The 26,554-nt window shown below is 37.4% G+C and overlaps 1 protein-coding gene across 2 annotated transcripts; it reads left to right on the top strand.

Annotated features, from left to right (window-relative positions):
* Positions 1 to 1,074: 1,074 nt before the first annotated feature.
* LHX8 (LIM homeobox 8) lies at positions 1,075 to 26,554 on the top strand. 2 transcript variants are annotated; one of them, XM_047726830.1, is made up of 10 exons: positions 1,075 to 1,113; positions 1,302 to 1,374; positions 3,094 to 3,180; positions 3,577 to 3,738; positions 7,605 to 7,726; positions 9,742 to 9,962; positions 10,464 to 10,567; positions 15,786 to 15,881; positions 21,498 to 21,681; positions 26,520 to 26,554. In XM_047726830.1, exons 3-10 carry the CDS (start codon positions 3,106 to 3,108, stop codon positions 26,531 to 26,533), a joined length of 978 nt encoding a protein of 325 aa, XP_047582786.1. In that variant the 5' UTR covers positions 1,075 to 1,113; positions 1,302 to 1,374; positions 3,094 to 3,105; the 3' UTR covers positions 26,534 to 26,554. The 2 variants fall into 2 exon arrangements, with proteins under 2 accessions (XP_047582786.1, XP_047582785.1); XM_047726829.1 differs by lacking the exon at positions 26,520 to 26,554 and adding an exon at positions 25,421 to 26,032.

Below are 26,554 nucleotides of genomic sequence, written 5' to 3'. Positions count from 1 at the left end.
TAAATTCCACTTTACACACTAAATAATGAAGTAAAATTCGCACAACCAAGAAGCTTCTTTAGCAAACATACCCTTCAATCCTAATCAAAATTAGGTATTCTGCGAACACCGCCCCCCTCCACAAACCCACAGCCAACATTTGAGGCAGGAACTGGTCCCTTCTAGGGCTTAAATTTTGTCTAGGACGAGATGAAAGAGCAATACTATTAGCAACATACTTTTGTCTTTCTTGTAGCCTTGATTTCAAATCTAGTCGCAAATCATAAGCTTTTGTGCTGCTCAGATGTTCCTTCTTTATCTTAATGAGAAAACTTTTCGCAAAGGGAGCGCGAACCGCTAGATAAGTCAGCCCCGAGGCTGCCAGGGAGCGGTCGAGTTCCCAGATAGACAGGAGAGCTGCATGTTTCAGGAGAATGACTAAAAAGTTTAAGTCACTCAGACCTCTGCTTCCCTTCTGCTTGCTGCAGAAAGAGATGTAACCTGAATCTTTGTTTAGGTTTGGTTGGGGAGTGAGAATTAAAAAGCCAGGGCAAATGCAGAGAGCAGATTTTTTTTTTTTTTTAAGTCAAAAGTTAACAGGCCATTCCCAGTGTTGTTCCCCCCACCCCCCCCCTTAATACTAAATCTGGAGTAAGTTGGCTTGCTCTGATAAAGATCTTAACATGTACAGAAGGCGGGTTTTCCTTAAGGAGGTGAGGCTATTCCTCCAGGAGAAGACTCCCCCCGCTTACACACACCCCCTTCCCTCCCTTTATGTAAGGTTCCACCCTCTGGAAAACAAAACTTTTTTTTTCCTTCTTTTCCTGGAGGGACAGACCTCAGTGCAGTTGGGATAAGAATCTTAAGAACAGTCCACCAGAGTGGTAACGGCCACAGCGGCCTCTTTGGACGAAGACTTGCTTGTAGTATTCCTGCTCTTCTCGGTGTCAGCTTTTATTAGTGCTTTGGGGCGGGGGAGGGGGGAAGATCGGCAGACACGGACGGCCGCTGACCCTCTGGAGTTGGTATGTGATAAGCAGCCCTAGCAGTGCCATGTATTGGAAAAGCGATCAGATGTTTGTGTGTAAACTAGAAGAAAAGGACGTGCCGGAGCTGGCAGTTCCCACTGAGAAGGTGAGCGAGCGGACGCCTGGCCAGACCAGCTGAATCGCAGTTCCCTTGAAACGCGAGCTGTTTGGGCTCCTAAACGAGGTTCAGAAATTACCTGTAACGGCCTCATCTTCAGACTTGGCTTTTTTTTTTTTTTTTTTTTTATTACGTAGTAGCGTTAGTCAGTAATCATTGCCTCCCCTCCCCACAAGCTCACTTAACCTGAGGCATGGAGACTGTAATTTGGGAGACGAAGCCTCAAGCCTAAGGCGTTCTCGGGTACATGTGAGTCGTGCTTTTGTTCTATTTGCCGTGGTGATCGTGGCGGTGGGAAGAGCGAGTCGGGAGGTCCGGGCGGCTGTCGGGGTGGGATCAGAGGCTTGGCTCCTTGCGTCCAGCCTCCCGCGGGCGTTTGCCAGCGCGTAGGCTCGCGGCTGGACGACCCGCCGCGCCGCGGGCCCACGACGAAATAGAGTCCTGGCTCCTGGAAGGCCTTGGGGGATCCCAGGGCGCGAGATTTTACTTAAGATGCCCGCCCCCGCAAAAGGCAAAACCCAGGACCAGTGAGTCACACCCTCCGTAGAGTAGATGGGGAAAACTGACAAGCGCTCACCTCACTCTGGAGGCCCGTTGGTGTCTCGCGTTTTAAGTTTGAAAATCATCTGCAGCCTGTTTGAGCTCCTCAGAGGGCCCCGCCTTGGGAACCGCTGACTTTGTCGGACTCTGGCGGGGAATACCCAGCGAACGCGGGACTTCTTTGCTTAAACTTGCTTTGTGTCTGAGAGAAGGCGGCCTCTGAGCGGCGGCGCTGGGTCCGCACTAGGGAGCGCACCAGAGGGTCCCCACTGAGGGCCGGGCAGGGAGCGGGGTGCTCTCGGGTTTGGACGGTATCTTGCCTGGCGCAGCCGGAAGGAGGGAGGTGAAAAGTCGGAAACGCAGGTGTGGGTCGCTTGAGTTCGGCATCCCCTCCCCCCAAACTGGAGTTTTCCTGAACGAAGGCAGAAAAAGCCTGCAGAGGCTGCGTTTTCGTTTAAGAACAAAACTCCAGCAAAGGCTTGGAAACACTTGAGAAATGCGCGCTGTTGCTTTAAAACATTTTGACCGAGGTTGGGTGAGTTTTAATGGCACAAATTAAATTCAGCTGGATATTTTCCATTATTCGTCCCGCTTTTTGCGCTGGTTAAAAATAATCCTTTAGTAGCTCAAATGTTGACTTACTGAGCAATAAGTGGCAATTTACACCTTAAAGAAACGAGTGTAAATCACTCGCAGCTCTAATTGCTGTAAGTTTACGAAAGAGCTGGTGGCTTGGTGTAATCTGAAGCATTTTCATTCAAATTGTCATCGGAACAAACACCAGGCTTCTTAAATCCCGCTGTAATTAGCTTTCAAGTATCCTATTAAACCTCTTCACCTTTCGGGCTATCCAATTCAAAAAGCACCCTTTTAAAAATATATATGTGTCTTGCTCTTTTAATTGAGGTTATTAAAGAAATCAAGTTTCTTCCCCCACCCCCTCCTCAATCCTCTTTTCTTCTCTCCCACTCTCCCCCACCCCCGCCCGTTGCACCCGCTTTAGCCTGGTGATCCCCGCTCCGCCGTGATTGACGTCTAGAAAGAAAATGCTTTGTGCGGGGATGATTGTTATTAACTTGTTACCCCCGGCAGGGGGGCGGGGAACCGACTTGCTCCGGAGAGCGCTAGGGACCTGCGGCCCCGAGAGCGCCGGAGCGCGCCGGGGGAGCCCTCAGCGCTGCGGTGGCAGCCTTGCCGCGCGCTCGGCCAACGCCGCGGCGCCCCACGTCTGACAAGAGAGGCTGCGCTCCCGCGGGTTTACCCGCGCGCTGGGTTCCTGGAGCCCTGACGGTGCACGCGCGGCCCGTAGCGCTGGGGGCCTTCATTAGCCCACTCCGCGTGCCAGAAGCCGCGGCTCTGGGCTGAGCGTGCCGGCTCTGAACTTCTGCTCTCCGTTTTTCCCCATTTCCCCCTCCTCCCACCCCGCAGTGCCCGGGGCTCATGTCGGAGGAGTGCGGGAGGATTGCAGCCCTGGCGGCCGGGAGGACTCGGAAAGGCGCCGGGGAAGAGGGACTGGTGAGTGGGGAGGGACAAGGCTGTTGGCAAGACTGGACGTGTGGAGGCGGCCCAGAATCAAGGGCCGCTATTCCCGCGCTCCTTCCAGGGCCCAGCTGGCCCCTTGGGGAGCCCGTGGAAGGAGGGCCTGAGGCAGGGCGGGGTGGAAAGCTGAACCGGCGCGACGGGCGGCGCAGGGCTGTAAGGCTCCCTGGGTCCTTGAGGTCAGGGGTCGACAGCCCCAGCGGGTGCGTGGCAGGAGCTTGTGGGGAGAGAGCAGAGAGCGAGAATTCACGAACTGAGGGTGGCCCGGGAAAAAAGGAGGGGTAGGGTGGGGGAGCTCCGGGAGTTCCGTGGGATGAGGAGAGGAGGAGGGGTCTAGAACCCTCGGCGACTGTGCCTCCGGGCTTATTTCAGGTGAGCCCCGAAGGAGCGGGGGACGAGGACTCCTGCTCCTCCTCGGCCCCGCTGTCCCCGTCGTCTTCGCCCCGGTCCATGGCCTCGGGCTCTGTCTGCCCCCCTGGCAAGTGTGTGTGCAACAGCTGCGGCCTGGAGATCGTGGACAAGTACCTTCTCAAGGTAGGGGGAGCCGTGAGGCCCAAGGGGAGCGGGAACTCTGGGAAAAGAGAAAAGTTTTTTCCCTTCTTTTCCAATTTCAAGTTCTCGTGCAGGTTGTAGGCTTTCTCAGCAAAGTAGCCCAGTCCAGGGCAAGTCGAAAGAGCGGGAGAAGAAATCCTAGACTCTCCCACATTGTCGCATAACAGCTTATGCATATGACGCGTCTCGCTCTAGAAGTGCCGATACCCCGGGGTGGTTGTACTAGCGTCAGCCACCGACTTGTAGGGGAGCAAAAGTGGGTAATCCTTTTACTCACTTTTGAAACAGTGTCCTGCCTGATTATTTTTACCGAGACTGGGTTGTCCCTCCACCCCCAACAACACCCCTACACCTGCCTGCTTCTAAGAGTTTCTGGTTAGTATATGTGGGATGATTTCCCTTTGCAGTGTCTCCTTTGGTAAGGACCGTGGTAAAATGTCTTTTCTGGACAGAGTCTTTACATAGTTTTATGTTTAATAGCAGTCGCTTGAGACTTTTTCAAAGTAAAAGATTGTAGGAGAATTTACATAAAAACCATTTTCAGTACCTCCTTCCTGTTATTAGTATCTGGAGGCCACCCAATGCTTTTTTAAATGTCCCCTCCAGTGCTTGTAAAAAAAAAAAAAAAAAAAAAAAAAAGGAAATGGATGGTTAGACACCCTCCAACCCCCCCCAACCCCCCCCCCCCCCCCGCAAAAAGAAAGAATGCAGGCAGGAGAGAAAGAAGGCAGGAAGGGAAACAGAAAGAAAGCTAGATGGATAGATGAATGCCTGGGATGAAGTTTGAGAATTTGGTGGTCTTAATTTGTTTCACTTCTCTCAAAATATTGTGCAGGAATTTGGAAGTAGAAATTCTGGCAGGCCACAGTTAACTATATCATTGAGTGCAGGGTCATGGTCCCATGTGTCTTAATTCTAATACCATGGGTTTTTCAACTTCAACAGCTCTTTAAAACCACTATTTAAAATAATGATCTCTCATACACTGAATTAGTAGCAAACCAGTTCACTTTCTATTCCTTCCTCATCAATCTCCCTCCACCCCCTTCCCCCATTTTTTCAGAAGGATTAATTATGGAGAGTAGGAGTTCAAAAAGCAAGTTACTGGGTTTCTTTAAATTTCTGCCTCAATGTAGAAAGCTATTTAAAATGTAAGGTGGGAATAATAAGTTATAGATACAACCCAGATAAATCACCAAAATAAGTTTTGGTGAAAAATTGAAATTAACTAAATTAAGTTTAACTGGGGATTGAGTCTTAAAGCTGGCAAATTAACATGGCTCTCCCTTTAAATCTAGATTAAGATACTCTTTTCACTGTTTCTAGACCTGAGCCTTTTTAGATATCTCAGAATCATCTTTTGGACCAAAGCTAGTTTGTTATTTTCAATGAGCCCTCTCAATAATAAACATAATGTTTAAGAGTGTTTCTGAATGGGTCTATAAAGGCTTTAATACTTCATACCAGAGAGGATTTAGGAAAAAAGGGCATTATAAAGTGACTCTTAACACACCTCTGAAATAGATATAGTTGCTAATATTCACTTTTACATGTTAAAAATACATTTGTTTATTATATTTACTTGTGTTATATAAAATACCTAAGTTATCTAAATATCTTCATAAAGCTTTTTGTTGTAGGACTGTTGTCCTCCCAGTGAAGTCTTCTATGTACAGACTTATTCTATCCCTTTTTGTACCTATTAGTATCTTAGTTCTAACTAAAGTTTGACATTATATGATTATATTAAAACTCTGAGTTCTTTTTTTTTAAATTTGGGTATTCTAAAAGAGTAGTTTATATTCAATTTGAGTCACTGGTGAAAAATAATTGCTAGACTTAGTAGAGTATTTGAGGATACAACTGTTTTCTATGGAAAATATAGAAACCATTTAATATAGAAAAACATCATCTCATGGGCAAGTAAAATGGAGTTGAAACAAAAAAGTAGGAGAGGAATTAGATGTATCTTTTGCTTCCTCTAATGTTTTAGTGCCCTGTTGTTTGGATGGTTTTTTGGGCTTGGTCTCATATACATATACAGATTGGATCAATAACCGCCATCAGGAAAGTTTGATATTCTCTAGAATTTTCTCTCTTTACCTTACTTTCCTCCCTGGAAAAGAAATGGAAAATGAACATTATTTTTCTTTCTTAAATAAACTTTAAAGAAAGGTGGTAAACCAGGCATTCGGTTTGGCATTAGGGAGTTAGAAGATAGCCATGACTCTGCTCTGTAGCCTGAATCTACACTTGCTTGGGGAGAGGGGGAGAAAAAAGAGCCTGGATAAGATCAAAACGTAGACGTCCCTAAGCATTGGAGTGCTAAAGGAAGCCTGTATTTTTAAACTTTAATTGTCCCATGTTAGGAAAGAATACAAGGAAAATATTTATTTCTAGGATAGTATTAACCATTGTTAATATTTTTTATTCTGACTTCCTCTGTTTGCTTGTTTGTATATTCCAAGTTTTCTTATGTAGTAAGCATGTAATCCCAGACCAAAACTTAATATTTAAAAAAATTTCACCACAATGTTACTCTTCATTAATGCTTTGGAAAGAGGCCTATAACTACAATTAGAAGCAAGTGAAACTTTTCCTTCAGCTTCAAAGGACCTTTTATATTTTGTATCACAAACATTTTGGAAAAAAATTTTTGAACAGTAGTGCTAATCTGATAGAATCATTGGACAGAGGATTTTTGCTACACTATTTCATAATAAAGATTATTTCACAATTTCCTAATTACTATTTAAGATATTAGATCCATTTGTAGGGTGTAACTAGTGCTTTTGCATCATTGCTGTTCTTTTACATGAAATGAAATTATAGTTAATTGGTTAAACATAAACTCAATTCTTGTGTCCATTTAACAAGAGCAAATGTTGGAAGCCTCTGTTATAAACAAGTTCTATCTAATATATATACATCTTCATTCTTGAGGGCTGAAGTTGTGGTGCTTATAGTATGACAGCAACAGTTTGAGGTGCGGGTTATTATGATTTGTTTCCTGAATTGACAATATTTCATGTGCTTATTTAGAAAATATAAAGTGGTATGATTTATTAGACACTATGTTATGCCTTACTCCATGAAGTATAAATGGCAAACAATATTTGGGTGCCTTTTTAGAACCACTTATCATCAGATTAATTTTTTTCTCCAGTAGCCAAATCATTAGTTAGGGTTCCAATAATTCATTCCTTGAGTTTATTATTTAATGTTAGAAGGTATCCAGGATTTCTGCCATATCAACATTTAAATCTACCTTAGCAATTTCTCTTTGTTAAGGGAAGTGTTGCCTGCCTTCTTTATAAGGGTAAGTATCTTACAAAGCTTCTTTTTAAATTTTCTTTCTCTCTCACTTCAACTACTGCACCAAATATAATTGTTTGGCCAAAAAATAGATTGAGATGTTGTGTGGCTTGACTTCTTTTACTATCAGTTTCCTGGTGGGAAGAATTTGGTGAAAGAAAAAGTAAAACAAGCCTGTATGTAGGACTTTAAAGTGACCCAAATTTTCCATGTTCATAGAAGTTCAACTTCAATAAGGAAAAAAAAGGAAAAAAAAAAAAAAAAAAGCACATGCCCTGAATTCTTCAAAGGAATAAAGAATTTAACACACAGTATAAAATATGTTACTGTGATTTTTCTGGTTGGGGTCTGAAAGAGAATACATTTAGACACATGTTTGTGTAAATGACACCTTTTAGGTAGAAACATTGAAGAGCATATGTTAAAATATCAAGAAGTCAGTTTTTAAAATTGCTTACTGCACAAAACCAATGAATGATACTGTGAGTGTGGTATTAAAATTGTTTCTTACCCTTCCCCTTTTTCCTTTACAGGTGAATGACCTGTGCTGGCATGTTCGGTGTCTCTCATGCAGTGTCTGCAGGACCTCCTTAGGAAGGCATACCAGCTGTTATATTAAAGACAAAGACATTTTCTGCAAACTTGATTATTTCAGGTATACCATGAAACATTTTTTTAGTAGACACTTTAAGATAATACAAAAAGAGAGTTTTGTAAACAAGCTTTCTTGTCCAGTTTTATGTATCGAAACCAGTTTTTCTTATATAATGGATTTCAAAATGAGAAGAAGACCTCACATTTTTGAGGTCTAACTTCTCTCAAAACAAATAAAAAATAATGTTTGTGTGTTTTAGGAATTCTGTATACAAAAATTAATTTAAAATAATTATTTCCTCTTTGGGAATGAAAGGTTTAGATATTAAAAACAGGGAAACTTCTCCTTGCTGTGCATAGGTAAAGTATAAAATGTAAGATGACTTATTGTGACAAAGTCCATGATTTGCAGGTGATGCTAAGGTGAAATGAAATAATTATGGTTGGGAAAAAAATCAAGGTTTTGTTAAGTGTTTACCAGTTTACAAGAATGATCCCAGTTTTACCTTTAAAATAACAGCAGTTTGGAGACTGTGATAAACCTATAATTTAGAGGATTTCGGTATCAGAAATATACCAAGTCTGATTATTCTGTCTAAAAATCCTGTTTCTTTTTATCTGTTCTTTGATCTTTGTTTTTTGAGATTGTATTTGCCTAAGATATTAAATGTAACATTTTTTTCTATGATCTCTTTATAAATTATTTAAATGCACAGTTTCTTGTCGGATATAATTCAGTTCTTAATGGATAGCTGTCTAGAAATTCAAAGTATTCCTAAGCATGACTTTTTAAAATTACCATATACTTTTTTCTTCATTTGAATTTCCAAATGAAGAAAACTGTTCATCGTGAAATTGGGAAATTAATGCTATATAATGAAGTTTGTAATACTAATTATGTTTATACTCAGTTTCAAAAATTGGTTTCAGAGAGTTTAGTGACTGAATAAAATTGCTAATTAAAAACACTTCATAAAACCCAGATGCTTTATTTTATAAAGTCAAAGAATTTTATAATTACCAAAAACATATATTTCTCATCAGGTTTACTCTCCATTTCCTCAAAAATCATAGCAATTTTACCTCCTCTTTGACTTAAGATATGCAAATCTTAATTTTTTCATGATAATTTAAAGCTTTTTGAAAGGTTTAGTTTCAGCAAGTTATTGAAAACCTCGTTCTTCAGGATTTTTAAATATTTCATATTATATTCTGAAATTTAGTTTTAGGATTCACTTTTTCAGATTAACTTAAACAAAACTGGCAATACCTCTAAAGATAGGCCAATGAATAGAAACAGACATATTTTTGTTTGATGTGGATATGCAAGGCCATGACTGTGATTATGATAGGAGACATAGCAAAGAATGTCCAGTTACTCAGACCAGGAGAAAAAAGAAATAGTTACATCTGGCATTATGTTACAGTTAACCTGCGTTTAATGTCTAGGTAGGTCTCTGTAAGTTTTAGGTATTTCTCCCCTTCCTGTGACTAGCAGTGCAGTAGCTTATTCACCAATGGAAACATGTCTGAGTTTTCATTCCTCACTCTCAGGGTGAGCAGTTTGTTCTACCCATTGTTTGATAATGTTGATTCTAAATGTTTAAATATTTTAACTTAAAAATGATATTTAAAACCTTTCTGAATTATCTTAATTTGGTTTTAGGAAGTCCTTATATTTTCATTGTATGTTTTTGCACTTTTAGGTTTCAGTCTGGAGTATATGTGTGTTTGTATCTTGAATCTCTAGGTAATTTATAAATGCATTGATAATTTGTTACAAACGAGATATTGAAACTCATAGCACATTTATTTTAAAAGAAAAAAATCCGGTCTTCCTTTAAAGTAACAATGAGAAGCTTTTGTTTTATAAACAGATTTAAACTATGGCCCTATCTCAAGACTTGATTGCTTACCATATTGACTTTAAGAAAAATAACTGGTTCCTGTTTCATTTTCAAAAGATGTAAACACTTAAACTTATCCAATAAGCAATACAGTGTATTAGTTTACTCGGGCTGATGAATATCTCCCCAAATAGTAAAATCTTCACCTCCTGCTCTTCTATTTATGTAGAAGGTATGGAACTCGCTGCTCTCGTTGTGGGAGGCACATCCATTCTACTGACTGGGTCCGGAGGGCCAAGGGGAATGTCTATCACTTGGCATGCTTTGCCTGCTTTTCTTGCAAAAGGCAGCTTTCCACGGGAGAGGAGTTTGCTTTGGTGGAAGAGAAAGTCCTCTGCAGAGTGCATTATGACTGTATGCTGGATAATTTAAAAAGAGAAGTGGAAAATGGTAAATATATACTTAAAATACTTTGTAGTCTTTTGGGACAGTGAATACAGGGAATAAAAATGATTTTTCCTAAGGTCATTTTAATGTATTATTTTGTGCAGTGTAATTGTGGTAAAACTCATTAAGCATTCTCCTGTTAGTGATGATCTCCATGTGTTTATATGCAGGAAAAGCCATGGCATGTGTATTAGCCTTGTACCATATTCTCAGGCAGCAGCCTTGAATTTAAGGCTGTTTTGCTTTCATAACCAGTTGTTTTCCTGTATTTGCCTTTTAAGCATGAACCTTAAATGTGTGTTCTCCTAACTTTTTGTGCTTTTGAGTAAATATACAAGCCTGTATATTATTTCCACAGAATATTTTAGTGTGTTTTATAACTTAACTGACAGATTTGGACAATCTACAATTTCACACAAAGCCAAGAGATGCAAGAAACATATTATTGTTTGATCAGTGGACCCATTTGAGTTACCAACATGTATGCTATTTTTTTAAATGCAGGCAATGGGATTAGTGTTGAAGGCGCCCTCCTCACAGAGCAAGATGTTAATCATCCAAAACCAGCAAAAAGAGCTCGGACCAGCTTTACAGCAGATCAGCTCCAGGTAGACATGACAATGTATTTATGATTTTTGAAGTCTCTCCTGACCATAACAAACAAACAACAAAAACATAATTTTAATAACTTTAATTTCATATAAACAAAAAAACCCCCAGTTCTCCTGCCCCCTCTCCAAAATGCCCAAAACAGTTTCCTGCTGCCTAAGAACATTTTCATGTTTTCAATAAGATCAGCCTGTGCTTTTAATGAATACTAACTTGGTGAATGTATGAAAACATATTTATAGCCCTAAAATGTTTGTCAATATTTCCAGAGTCCCGACCTGGTATGAACTAGTCATTCAAGCTTTATTTCCCTGGGTTTTATTGGCATTAAAGTCAAAGTACAAACAAAATATTGATCGGTCCTGACTTCCTGATAAAATCAGTTTAGCCCAGGCATTTATTGATGTTACTACATATAATGGGGATAGAAGACAAAATATTTTAAGACTATTAACAGAAAGAGACATATAGTATGTGGGCCTATAAAACACTAATGTGTTCACCTTTTTAACAAATTACAATGAGCCTTTTAATGGCTAAGTTTATAGAATGTTCTGAATAGGAGAGAATTGAATATGCCTTACAATAAAATTACAACAGGAATCTAGTTATTGACTCTACAACCAATAAATCTTTACTTGTTTTTAAAAGGGATAGAGGGAGATAATTCTATAGTTTGATGCTGAAGGTTGATTATGTCCCCTGAAAAAGGAGAGATTATTTCAGTTTATAATTGTTATAAGTTCAATTCATGTCAACTCTCAAAAAAATAATTAAATATAATTGTTATAAGATCAATTCATGTCGACTCTCAAAAAAAATTAAATAATTACTCCTTACTTTATCTTTAAGTCTACACATATAATGATTCTTTTCAGAATTTTTTCAGATAAAGAAATCACGTTTCCTAAAACAGTAATGTGGATGAGGTATTTGTTTTATGGTAAGGTAAAGTAACATTTATTGAGTGCCTACCATGCATTACTGGGTGCTTTACACATAGGATATATCTTAGCTCAAACTTTAAAGGATATTTATACAACATTAACAATTGAGTAAAAGTAATATTCTGAAAGTCACATATGGTATCTAAGACTTGCCAGTGTTCAAGGTGAACACAGTAAAGGGGTTTCAAGAGAGAACTTTTATTTGGGGAGTGGTTAGGAAAGAATCCTTCATGCGATACAAATATTTCAAGGGAACTTAGATCACATAAAGCCCTAAATTGGGAGATATGAGTACTGGTGGAAGACCTGGCAGCAAAATATGCAGTAGCTAAAAGATGTCGGAGTTAAAATAGAATTTCTAACATAAATATATTGTTTTTACAATGGACTGTTTCCATGAAGGACTGGCTATAATTTTAATAATTATAAGGCTGACAGTGAAAGGTTATATGAAATTAAACATTAAAATTATAATAATGAAAACTTGAAACAACTTTAGGTAGATATATAATTTCATATAGGAAAATAATTACAGGTACTAATGAAACAAAGAGAGAATAATATTTGTGAAGGTTTTTGTGTGTCAAGTCCTATGCCAGACATTTATCTACATTCTCTCCTTTAATTCTTAACAATAATTCCTTGATGTAGGTAGCGGCAACCAAGAAGTACAGGAACTCCCTTCAAGGCAGACTGCCAAGGGAATGACAGAGAAGAGATTTGGAAACTTCCCCAATCCTCTGGTCTTTTCATTTTTCTTGACCACCAGACCATGAGTGGAATAAAAGCTCCACTTAATGGCAGCAGCAGCTAAAACAAGAGTGAGATTCCAAATCTTGTGGATAGCTTTATAGTTTTAAATTGCAAACATACCTAAGCTATTTGCATCATCATATCGATTATTATATGAAAATGTGATCTGAATCATTAGTTTTTAAAGATGTATATTGGAACCATAGGTTTTAAAAAAATGAAAATAAAAAAACGAAAATAGAAGTGATATGCCTTCAAAGCACATACTCATTTTTTCAATATTTATTAGTATCTGTCTTTTGCCAGGGACAGCTGAAACAAATGAGACACAATCTTTGTCCTCAAGTGGTTACTTATACCTTAAGAATCTGGAAAACATAGCTGTAAATTTTTTAAAAACTTAAATCGTTATATTTTGCTCGAACCTCTAATATATCCCACAATGTACGTTCATTGTCAAATTGTCCTTTCTGGAAACTGAATATATTCAAGTATTGCTTGAATTCAGCAAAATAATAAAATATTATAGGTGATCAATAAGTCAAAACTATTCATAAAGTACTGCTTTAGACAGAGGAGAGTTAACATGGGAAGAGTAAACAAGATAATTTGCCAAAATTATTTAGAAATTTACAGGAAGAAAAATTAGTTTAAGGCTCACAACAGAGTAACATTTTGTGTTGGCAAGAATATCTCAAATATTGTCCCATTTGTAGAAATGGTATTTAAGAAGTTCCTGCCAATATTGCGGTTTGTTTATTGTAGTTAGAAGCTCTTGCTCAATGATGATGAATATAAAACATGCCAAGGTTATCACCTATTTTGATCTACTTTCAGAATGACTTGGTCAGCTGCTATTATGCAAATACCTGTCATTTCTGAGAATTCTTGGCCTTAAAATGATGAGTGTCTACAAAGGCTCATTCCTTGATCATGTTAAAAAGCCTTCAGAAAAGAAGTGGGTTGGGTTTCAACATCATTAGTGACTGGAGAACTATGAAATTAAGTAGAAATTAAAAAGCTTTTGGTGTGTGTGTGTATGAGATTAAACATTGATAAGCACGTCTTACTTTCCCCTTAGCATATACCAATTCTAAACCATCACTATTCATTTAAGTTTTGCTTTATTCCTTGATGAGAAATTGCTTTATTAAGTATAACTTGGCTTCATTATTAAACTTGTGAATTTGAAATACATTTGTGAAAAAGCATGCTGGTTTTTTTGTTTTATAAATTATCAATAATGGCCTAATAAGCAAATCCTGAAATATCTGTTTAGCTTTTCCTCTTGAAAAATTAAAAAAAACAAAGACTATTAATTTGCTCATTCTTTTTCTCTTTGGGATATTACATGCTTAACTACATAGGAACACAACTATTTGTACATGACAATATTGAAGTAACGCATTTGGAATAAGAAAGGAAGAATGAGGTGAACTGAGTGAAATTATAAACTCTTAGGCCAGTTCTGCCCATTTTTTAAAGTAAAAATACACATGCTATTTACAGTAAGTGTGTGAACAAATATGGTTGGACAGGAAGCCAGGAATACCTTATTCTTTTTTTCCTTTTTTTTCTTTCTTTTTTTTTTTATGGAGAGTTCTGGTTCCCCCTAAAACCTTTAGCATTTCTTAAACCTGTGTAGTTACTGTAATGCTCTTCAGCTTTAATCATGGTGAGAAATGTAAATGTAACTCTTTAAATTACGAACTGACTTTCCTCAGTGTATATGATGTTCTGCATATGCACTGTTCCTCTCTAGCGCATGTGTTCATTTATCTAATCTTAACCTTATAAAGTAGGTGCCACTGAGTATCTTCATTGTGTAGATAGGGAAACTGAGGAAACTCACAAAGAGGATAAGTTATTTGCCCACAGACTTATGGATATCAAATATCAGGGCCAAGACTTGCTTAGAAAGATCAGCTCCTGATTGATCAGGAGCTGATCTATGCTGTAGCATCCCTATGCTAAACTCATTCATGTAACAACAATTTGATGATATCTAATGATGTGATCAGTTAAAATAACTTCAAATGATGTGAAATTCTCTGAAGACAGTGGTTTGATATGGGGAAAGAGAAAAGCTTTAGCTGCTGGGGGCCAGGGGAGTTCTCTCTAAGGGTAAACTTTGGAGTTGAGATCTGCAGGAATACCTTATTCCAGAAGTCACTAATTAGAGAAAACTTAACTGAAAAAGAGAATTTATAAACTTCATAAGATTTCCTGGAACAACATTGGTCTTTTTCTCCACACTATCTTCAACTTTTCCTCGAATTGTCAAGGTTCGTTGTGTTACAAACCCTTAAGCACATACTATGTGATAGGAAAGAGTATTAGCTCCTAGGGATATGAAGAATAAGACATTCCCTTTGTCTTCAGGAAACTTACTTTGCTTAGGAGAGCTAGACTTGCCATTAGTTATTTAGCTGCTGTGATATGTGCAGTGGCAGAAGCATATGAGAAGCATGTGGACAATGCAATAATTTTGCCTATGGAAAATGGTGTTGAGGCCGGTGGTAGCTTAAAGTCTTTGGGTAGATTGGTTATCCCCATCGCACACCCATAGACATGTACAATTATGTTGGATGACTGACTCTGCTCTCCCATTTTTTGTAATACTTTCTTCATATATCATTCTACTTCCCTCAGTTGATTGACTTTTAAGTAATAAAATTCAAATATCCATCTTAATTCTCATGATTTCCTCTTCAGAAAGAATCCAAAACCCTTGGCTTAAGCTTTATTCTGGTACTCCCTCACACTCTGTACTTCTTCCCTTACCTTGTATTGTAGTTATTAGCATGTCCACATCTTTGTCTCAAAAAGTTGAGACCACGGACGTATCACTGTCTCATGGCACTTAGCACAGTGATTCTAATCCAAAGGTCATATCATATCCCCTGAGAGCTTTTTCAATGTATAGATGTTTAGATCCCAGGAAATTCTTATTCAGTGGGTTGATTGATATCCTTTTTTAAGATCCCTGATACTGTTTTGCATAGAGCGAGTGCAAATGTTGTAGTTAATGTTGGAGTTATTGCAATTAAATGGAATCCATCCATACTATTTGCTGACTGAGAAAAATTGTAATCTGGGTCTATTTAGCTTTGTTGGAGAAAAATTTGATAGGATTTTTGTGTTTTTAAGTTTTCTAATATAAACAATTTTTAACAAAATGGAAGAAATAGTAAATGGACATACCATTTATTCATTTCATTTGTGCATGGAAGAATGGAAGAAGAGCAAATGTGAGCTCATTTTTAGCAGCATAGTTGAGAGACAAGTTTTATGTTGAAATGGATTTTTTTTCTTACAGATCTCAGTGTAGTGACTTGTTTGTAAATTTGCAGCATATGCTTTCTTTTCATTTATATGTATTGATCCATTTTTATTTTCAACTAATAAAATACAAGTATCTTATTTTCTTATGCATGTCTTATCTCTCTGGTCATCAATGTAGAAGATTGAGTTTCTTATATTTAGCTATTTACTACTTTTTTTTTTTTTAAAACAGGTTATGCAAGCACAATTTGCTCAGGACAACAACCCAGATGCACAGACCCTTCAGAAACTGGCAGAAAGGACAGGCTTGAGTAGACGTGTGATACAGGTGATTATTTTAAAGGTTAATCAAGAGATACTAAACAACCTATTCTAGGTCGTTATGAATGTTCAATGTGTGTGTGTGTGTGTGTGTGTGTTTGCAGAAATATCAAAGCATTAGCTTCCCATTTAGGTCTCTTTTACACTCTATATCAATTTTTTTTTAAAACCTGATAATTAGCCTGTTTGAACTGAGCTATCAATTGTTAAATGACTTTGTGTACAAGTTACTTCATTCTGTGCTCAGAGCAACCCTAAGACACTCAAGCTGAAAAACACAACTGTGGTTCCAAGCTAGATCTGGTTCTGAAGCCAGTAATTTTTTTTCCCACTTTTCTGTGATTGTATATGTGAGTGAGTGTGTGTGTGTGTGTGTGTGTGTGTGTGTAGGGGGGCTTGATCACTTTTGTTAAAGATCCAGGTAGAGGAAATCATGTGAACAAAGCTAGGGAAGGATGAGTTAGAGCAAATTCATTGAAATGTTAATTTTATATCTGTAAATTGTGAGAGTTGAAATTGTTGGAGCTGAACTTATAGGGACATGTGACTATAGAGTTCTGTCTTGAGTAGGAGAAAGCCATGGTAGCTGATGGCAAGAATTAGGTAGTAGATGGCAAGAATTAAGGTTGAAAGAGGCTAGATTAGAGATACAGATTTGTTGGGATGCCCTGCAAAGGAGTGATTTTTTTAGAAGAGATTTAAATGGGATAGTGACCTGAAATTCATTGAGAAACATTTTATTGCGTGCATGCTGGTGGCAGACAGACAAGAAGAGGACCTGGACGCTATGATGGGGAGGGAGAGAGAAGTGAAGGATGACTCTTAAATTTGAAGTCAGAGTATCCATAGGAATAGTGCTATTGACAGGAATATTCAAGTCAAAAAGGTGATTTGGTTATTGGGAGGGAGATGAATTTCCTTTTAGGTCTGTCTTGGACAGTTGGGCATATAAGCACATATTTTTTTTTTAAGATTTTATTTATTTATTTGACAGAGATCACAAGTAGGCAGAAAGGCAGGCAGAGAGAGCGAGGAGGAAGCAGGCTCCCTGCTAAGCAGAGAGCCTGACGTGGAGCTCGATCCCAGGACTCTGGGATCATGACCTGAGCGGAAGGCAGAGGCCTTAACCCACTGAGCCACCCAGGTGCCCCTATAAACACATATTTTAAAAGATGAACAGAACTCATACAAAAAGATCCAATGCCATGAAATTGGGTAAGATCCTTTGGAATGAGATCATAGACAGCAAAGAAAGAATGGACTTTAGAGAGAGGAGGGTAAGTGATGCTTTTAGAAAGGGACATAGTAACAGGTGGGATTAAGGAATGAGTAGGGTAGAAAACATCATGGAAGCCAAAGAAAGGAATGTGTTCAAGGTGGGGCTGGCCAACTGTGTCAAGATCTTATAGAGAAGTCAGGGAAATGGAAAATAATTTTAAATAACATTCAGGGTTCAAAACTGTTTACAGAATTAAGGCAAGCAACCATAACCAGCAAGATGAAATTTAGGTGGTGGGGGGCAGGTAAAATCCAACGTTGTATATATGTTTTACTTCTTGAATTGGGTGGCTGATATTTTTAAATAGGGTGCTCATTCTTCAATTCATTATTAAGCCTGAAATATTTTGTAGTTAAATCATCTATACAAAGAAGCTGATTGGGAAAGACCTGGTGGTGCTGCAGCTTCTCTAAAGACTTAGATTCCAGTAGATTGGGCTGACTACAGTGTAATGAGGTTCTTTGAGGAGTTCAGTCATAAGACCTCAGTGCTTTTCAAATGTTCAGGATACTGTGTTTATTTCAGAATACCAAATTTTAATTTGGCAATCCAAACAGACTGCTTCCTTTAGAGACAAGTTAATAAAGTCGTGAAAGAATTAGAAATCCTATGCTAATATTAACAGCAATAGGAATATTTCTCGGGAGATGAGAAAGTAAGAGAAGGAATGGTATAAACAGAAAAAAGTATCTTTAAATATATGTGGAAGGCTGTCCTGCAGATAGCAGAATCAGGTCTTTGCAGGGGAATGAAGGAAAAGGCAGATTTCACTCATGATGAAGAATTTTCTCAGCATGAAAGTCTACAAAAATGACATGGGCTGCCATTGGAGGTAGTGAGTTTCCAAGCCTAGAAATGGAGCTTCCTTTGTTGAGGTAGTACAGACTCAGTGGGCTGAAGGTTCCTTCTAATCCAAGAGTCTATACTTTCAATGACAATGACTACTTCAGCTAAGTCAATTCATGACTATTATGTTTTAGATTATTTTGAAATTGGAAATAAAAGAAAATGAAGGATTTTCTGAGAGCTTTTCTTATTATCTGAAGAAGTAAGGCCCCCAGACAATGTCACAGAATTTCCAAGTATTTAGCTCACCAGTATCATGGGCAAGTTATCTTGATTCCAAGTACTAGAACTTGAAGAATATATTGTTAGGTGGTGGTTTTTAATATGTGAGGATTGAATTAACTATTTTAGATAGGATAGCAAAGGAAGGAGTACTAGCATGCAAAAATATATGTTACGTGTGTGTGTGTGTGTGTGTGTGTGTGTGTGTGTGTGTGTGTGTATTTCTGGATTTTCATTATCCTAAAAATTCTGTAATGAATATCATTGTATGTACACCTTGCTCACTTGTTGCTTAGTTTTCATATGATAAATTTCTAGAAGTGGGTTTGTTGAGTCAAAAGATAAAACATGTTTAAGGACTTTAACTGACTAACTGATAGTACAAAAATCACTATCCAGGAAGTTCATACCAGTTTATTCTGCCAGGAGCTACATATGCAAGTTCTCTTTCACCAACCCATGCAAATCCTGAATACAGTCATTCTTTTACATTCCTCCCAGTTTTGGTAGAAAATTGTTTTTATTTATATTTCTTTGATTATCAATGACCTTTAACATGTTTGTTTATTTTGTAATTTTAGAAATTATATGTTTTTAGTCCACTTTTCTATTGGGTGGTTCCTTTTCTCTCCATCTTGCTGATTTTTATTCTATTTATCATGTTAAACCTCCATAGTTCAACAGTTCCTTTTTCATTTATTTATTTATTTAAGTTTAGAGAGAGAGGAGGAAAAGAGCAGAGGGAAAGGAGAGGGAGGGGGAAAGAATCTCAAGCAGACTTCTCCCTGAGTGCGTGGCTCCACGTAGGGGTTAGTCTCACAACCCTGAGACCATGACCTGAGCCAAAAGCAAGGGTCAAAGGCTTAAGCGACTGAGCCACCCAGGAGCTCCAAAAGTTTTATATTTTTACTTATTCAAATCTCTCAATATTTTTTTCTTTTAGCTTTGGCTTCTCCACCTATAGGGTTTATCAGTATTGACTGTTGTTTCCCTTAAATATTTATGGTTCCAATTACATACATCTAATCTTTAAGTTAACATTAATTAAATAATAAATAATTAAACATTTGGTTATTATTAAGGTAAGGATTTTACCACTTTTTTCTCCCCCTCACAAATGATTACCCAGTTTCTCTAAATCAATATTATGCCATGCTTTTCCAACAATTTAAACTTCCATCTTTTTTTCTACATTAAAATCTGATATTTGGCTCCTTGGGCTTTTTCAGAGATCCATCTGATGGATTAGTCTGTTCTTTTTCAGAATGTCCATATAGCCTGCTCTTAGCTTACATAGTGTACAATTTAGAACTCAAAAAATTTTAAAATATGTTGCTCAGAAGAAATTTTAACTCTTGGAAGTTCGCAAAACAGAAGAAATTTTAAGTTAGTGAGGAGGATCAATATGACTTGTATTTGAATTCTGAAGTTGAGGTACCCTCAAGCCAGAAGTTATTTTCTGATGGTCTGGAATTGTCAACTATATTTTTCTGTGCAAGTTACATGACATTTTGTGTTTATAAACTTCTCTCTACTTGATTACCTGTTGATCTTTCCAAGGAGCTATTTGAATCAGAATTAAGGTAGTTTTTCTGCTGATATGTCATGCCTTTTTCATATTATTTCCAAAGTCTGGATTTTTTTTTAAACAACTGAGTAGGTTTCACCCAGGATATAATTTATTGGAAACATAAGATACTTTGGAGAAACTCTGGGAACCATAGTGCCGTGTCCATTAGGTTATATGTGGCCCATTGGGGTGCATCTCTTCTGGGTACTGTTGGGGAAAATGCTGGTGGCAGTAGTTCTCTTTTACAAGTTGGAGAACATGTGAGTATATCTTGACTGGGTGAGTGACAGTAGTGACGCCTATTATTAAGGAGCCTGTGGAGAGAACTGTGACTGAACACTTTGGGTTCGGTCTCTGTCTAAGTATCCAAGAGTCTAATATTCCAGAGATAGAAGAGAAGGCTGTGACTTCCCACTCCTTTTCCTTGATATATGCCTATGTTTTGTTCCTGAAACTTCCTCAGGTGTCACCTTCCATCCATCTGCCCAGGGCTGCATACCCTTTTACATGATCACTTTTTATTACTTCAGTTTTAACCCATAGAGTTTGTACTTTGTCAGTCTTCTGTTTTTGGGTCCTCAGGGCAGGATGTGTCTTTGAAATCAGGTCAGCTTTTTTTGTATAAAACTTTTTGCAGCTTCTTTCTGTTCTACTATTCAGCCCTGATTCCCTTGTGCCATCGAATAATTTCCTACCAGCCTTGGGCAGAGATTTCTGCCCCTGATCTCTCCCTGGCCTTCTCCCCTGACACTAAAATGTTATCTTTATCTCCTTAAACTTTTTATTCCTTCACTTCTCTTTCTCCTCATGACAGACTTCTTTGGAGTGATAGAAAGTAAGTGCTATGATATTTTCATAAAGTAACCCTCTATAGTCAAGTTTTATCTAACAACAGGGAGTCAAAACACAGGTAGATTAATTACTGGGAGCATTCTGGGCAGTCTAGATTCATTCATCCTGACCTGGATGCAAAACTATGCTTGCCTTGGATTTGTTTCCTTTATTTCTGTGATAGACAACAGGATGATTAGCTCTTTACATTTTGTGAACTGTTTCACTAGTGGATGTGTTTGTATTTTATTCTGCTTAAATATTACTCATTTTTTCTTATTACAAGCCTGACCTTAACATACTTCTTAGGGAATAGTCTATGCATTCACTAAGAGAAATTGAACTCAGCAGGCTAAAATGTGATTGGAATAACTGAATCAAGAGGTTTGTAGAAAGCTTTAAGTTCTCAGTGGGGATATTAGTCATTTGGAAAGGGATTTGAAATAAGTCCAGCAGGTGTCTAAGAATACATTTAGTTGGGTTTTTTATTGTTGTTGTTGTTGTTGTTAAGTTCTGATTTAAAGGGCTTTTTTCTGTTTTTCTTTTTGTTCCCAATGCCAGTAGTGAAAGCCAAGGAAACTTCTCTGGAATTCTTGAACTTCTTCTCTCCCTTTTTATTTTGGAAGATGCTGGGGTAGTATAGAATTGGCTTTTAAGTAAATCACCAGATGGTTATTATATGAGCAAAGAAAATGACCATTGATATTTATGCAAATGTTTCTCTTCTGTCTACAGAACTGCTTAGAAAGCTTGTTTAGATTTATACCGTGGTTATATGGTAGAGAAATTGAGGATACATTTCTTTGTAAGCTAAGTTGATAAGGTACTCAGAAGTTGACATGTGATGTACCTCCATTGCTTTTCTCCTCTCTCAGGTGTGGTTTCAGAATTGTCGAGCACGCCATAAGAAACACGTCAGTCCTAATCACTCCTCCTCTGCCCCAGTCACAGCAGTCCCGCCCTCCAGGCTATCTCCACCCATGTTAGAAGAAATGGCTTATTCTGCCTATGTGCCCCAAGATGGGACGATGCTAACTGCGCTGCATAGTTACATGGATGGTAGGTATCCCAACCTTTAACAGCTGTTGTTCAGGCACAGTAACTGTTAACTGCTAATATTAGCTGATTGATAGGATGCATATTTTGAAATATTACCTCAGTCGTAGCTGAAAAATTGGGGGGGTGCAGGAGAGAGCAGAAATGTCCAAACATTCTTATTTCTGTGACTACATTTGAAGGGACAAATTTAACACCCACTTCACAGCTAAAATACAAATATTGATAATATAATGCTTGATTTTTTTACTTAGGAAAAAACTTTCTTTGTTGTTTTCACCCAATAGTTAAATAATTTATTTTCCTATGGCCAGAAAAAGTATTCACACACAGAGTTTTATTCATTTATTCATTTATTTAAATTCAGTTAATTAACATACAGTATTATTAGTTTCAGAGATAGAGTTCAGTTTTGCATATAATACCCAGTGCCCATTACATCACATATCCTCCTTAATGCCCATGACCCAGTTACCCATCCCTCCACCCACCTACCCTCCAGCAACCCTCCGTTTGCTTCCTATGATTAAGAGTCTCTTACAGTTTGTCTTCCTCTCTGATTTCATCTTTTATTTTTTCCTCTCTTCCCCTATGATGCTCTGTTTTGTTTCTTAAGTTCCACATATGAGGGATCATATGATAATTGTCTTTCTCTGATTGACTTATTTCACTTAGCACAATACCCTGTAGTTCCACCCATGTTGTTGCAAGTGGCACACTCAGAATTTTAGATCAGAGTTAGTATACTGAGTTTTGTTAAAGAAACTTTTTTATTGAAGTAAAACATGCATATATAAAAGTACATACATAACAAGTATCCAGCTGGATGAATTATTAAAGTGAACATATCCATGTAAATACCAGATGAAGTAGTAGAGCATAATTAACACCCAGAAACCTCTCTTATGCCCCCTTCCAATTATTATCCTCTTCCTCCAGAGTATCATTGCCTTGACTTCTAAAGCAATGTTTTAGTTTTGCCTGTTTTTGAGCTTTATATAAACTGAACCGTATAGAATGTATTCTTGTGTATCTCACTTCTTTCAACTACATTGTTTGTGAGATTCACTTGTATTTGTTGCAAGAATCTGTGATTTGTTTTATTGTTCTATAGAATTCCACTGTGGGAATATACCACAATTTAACCATTTTATGGTGGATAACATTTGTGATTGAGCATGTTTAGGCTTTATGACTATGCTGCTATGGACTTCATTGTACATGCCTTTTGGTGTACATTAATTCACACTTCTGTTTGGTATGTACCTGGGTGTGGAATTTAGGGTAATAGCTACCCATACACTCAACTTCAGTTGATTCTACCAGTTTCCCATAGTGGCTGACCCAGTTTACACTTGGACCAGCACTGTGTGAGAGTTCAAGGTGTTCCACATCCTTGCCAATACTTGGTACGGTGTGACTACTTAATTTTAACCAAGTTGATGGTGGGGTAGTGCTCATTATTTTAATTTGCTTTTCCCTCATGATTGATGAGATTGAGCATGTTTCCACTGGGCATTTGTAAAACCTGTGTGTCTATGTGTGTGTGTGTGTGTGTGTGTGTGTGTGTGTGTGTGTGTGTGTAGAGCCTTTTCATGTCTTTTGCCTGTTGGTTTATTGGCTTGTCCATTTTGTTTTTTTCCTTGATTTCTTAGTTCTCACTATATTTTGCATATAGAAAAGCTTTTTGATGGCATCCCCTCCTATTCATTGGCTTGCCTTTTTCTACTCTCTTAAGGGTATGTTTTGTTAAGCACAAGTTCCTAATTTTAATATAGTTCATTTCATCAGTTTTTTTTTTTTCTTCATGGACAGTGCTTTCTTTGTAACCTATTCAAGAAATTGGTTCTCCTCAAAGATAGTGAACATATTCCTCTAATGTTATCTTCTTGACACTTATCTTACCTTTGACATTTAGATTTATACTCCATCTGGAATTGAATTTTTATGTGTAGTATGAGACAGGAAATAAAACTTTTGTTATATTGATAAAAATACCAATTTCCCAATTGTTTTGTAGTGACACATTTCTCATAAATCAACTGTTCATGTAATGTAGCTGTTAATTTCTGTACACTCTATTTTATTGGACTATATATTTTCATATTGAAAATATGATCTTATTCTTGCTCTTTTGAAAGTAAATCTTGTTTTATCCCAGGTTTTCTCTTTGTGTTTGGTCTTCAGTTTTATTATAATGATATGCTTCTTGAGTATGTTTGATGTATTATGGAAACGTCTGTTTTTGTCTCTTCAAATATTGTTTCTGCTCTTTATGAAAAAATTCTGTATTTTCCAGTTTTTGACCTTCCATGCTTTCGTCTAGGTATTTTCTTCTGACCTATCTCCAGATCACTAAGTCTCTATCTAATATGGTATAAAACTCACCCACTAAGTTCTTAATTTCAGTTATTGTGTCTTCAGTGTTAGAACTTCCATTTCATTTTTTTACATAGTTTTCACTTTTTTATTGAAATCTTCTATTTTTGCCACTTTATTCCTTAATAAAATTATTGTTATATTTATTAGTTATATTAAAGTTTATGTCTAATAACTCCAATATCTGGATCTCTTGGTTTTCAGTCAAGTCATGTCTTCTTTACCTTTTTATTTTTTTTATTGCACTTCAGATGTTGGATTGGGTATGAAAAACTAGAAATAATTTGAAGCTTTGGATTCAAATTTGGACTGATCCTCCACCAGAGAGGATTTGGTTTTGCCTCTGGCAGGAATTTAGGTTAGGGTAAAATCAGCTTAATCTGATGAGCATCAGTCTTCATGAAGGCTGGTATATTTCTGGGTCACTAATTGGATTTAGCCTTTGGGGATCCCAGACAAAGCTTTCATTTTGTTGTGTTTTGTTCCTGTTGTTTTAAACCGGTCCTTCTCTTCAGTGGTCCCTGATCTTTCGTGTTTGTTCCCCATCACCCAGCCAAAGTCTAACTCCTGAGAGTCTGCTGAAATTCTCAGCCTCTCAGACATCCCTTTTCTTTTAAAATTGTCACTAAATTTGGGGGGGTGGGTGGTGGAAATTTGCCTCTTTTTATTTCCCTTCTCTTTTGGGACTTGCTTTGCAATTTTTCATTATCTTGGTATCTTTCAGATGCCTTCCAACAGATTTTTTAAAATTTTGGCCAGCTTCCTAGTTGCTCTCAGAGGGAGGTTTGGTTTGAAGTGTCATAGACCTTGCAGAGAATGGAAACTTCATTTAAAGTTTTGGTTAAATAAAAAACCAGAACCTATACCATTGTTGCTATTATACTAGCATTAAAATTGTGTGTGTTCACATGAATGACTATAGTGTTGCCCGAGTCAAATGCGCTTTGATGTATGTTTGGGGAAGAGGTGGTTAAGCATTCATAAAGGAAAATTGGGGGGGGTTCATCCTATAGACATTTGTATATGGAAGCCAGCAGCATCTCTGCAGACAAAGCTTTTGTGTTTTCTAACTGCAGGGTAAAGTGCAGTGAATGGGGTATGGATGGAGGACATTAAAGTGTCAAAAGCTTGTGGCCCCAAAAAAGGTTTTGGGGGTAAACTATTCCTGGATTCTCATTTAATACTGTACTCACTATGCTGAATAAGTTAATGTTTCTGCTGAGGTTAGTGGAATGAGTGTAGCTTGGTGCCCTCAGCTATAATGAATAATGAAATCACATTGCCTTGGATTGTTTTTGTTTGTTTTTAAATCAGTTTTATTCACTCTACAAAACTGATCCACAAATTTCTTTCTATTTTATAGCTCATTCACCAACAACTCTTGGACTCCAGCCCTTGTTACCCCATTCAATGACACAACTGCCAATAAGTCATACCTAATTCCTTTTTTCAGGGATAGAAATGATTAAGGATATAATCTTGTCATTTATTATGTATAAAATACCATTGAAAAGATATTAATGTTAATTTTTTATTTAACACTCAAAGCATTTTCAACATCACTTTGCTAACCAGGTATGTATCTATAGTTGGCCTGCAAGACACTTTTATTGAGTCTTCATTTTTTTGTAAAATTTATGTTTACAAGAAGAAAATAAATCAGAACTTTTTTTTGTATTGTCTGGAAATAGTTCACGCTAGTGTGTATCTGTTAATTTATTTGTCATCAAAAGAGCACTTTGCCTAAAAGAAAGGACTGACAAGTGTGCAAAATGTTTACAATCCTTTGTGAAATCGTAGTTTATCATTAGTTTGTATCTGTAAGTTATTGTTATAAATACTACCTGTATTTTTTGTTATATACAACTTTATACTTTGAAGCTTGTATCTGTGAATTCGCAACTGAAATTTATTTTGCCAATGTTTTCTGAATGAATTGAATAAAGCTTTTGTTGTAGCATGCCATGCAAACACATTATTGTGTTTGTGGTTGATGAATTATGGCTGTAAATAACACTATAGTTTAATAAGCCCACCACTCTAAGTTTATTAAACATTTTCCATTCTTGTGAAAGTTTCAACCAGTCTGTCCTTTTGTGTGTGTGTTTTCAGCATTAAGTCGACGTTAGTCTCAAATATCACAACTCTTAATTTTAGAAAGTCATTTTGTTTTGAGCTGTGTTTTGAGTACATTTTAATAGGAAACTTATTTGTAGATGATTGCACTTAACAAAAGAACACATGAAAACATCTAATTTGGCAAATTATCCCTTTCAAACTAGCTAATAAAATTAATGTGAAAGAAAAGAGCACTTTTCAAAACTACCTTTTTGGGTATCCCAAGTCAGAAAAGAAATATGGGCCATGAGAATATATTCTTCAGGGGTGAAAAAGGAGAACTAAAAGTATTTGGAGTTTATGAGCAATGTTTCTAGAGCAGACTCTTTACTTTTTCTTCCTAGTGAACACTCTTTAGGGATTGTGATTCTGAGAGCTG

Source organism: Lutra lutra, chromosome 4 (assembly GCF_902655055.1).
Source record: "Lutra lutra chromosome 4, mLutLut1.2, whole genome shotgun sequence".
Taxonomy (NCBI): Eukaryota; Metazoa; Chordata; class Mammalia; order Carnivora; family Mustelidae; genus Lutra; species Lutra lutra.
The sequence above is the reverse complement of the archived record's forward strand: the minus strand, read 5'-3'. Positions and strand labels throughout refer to the sequence as shown.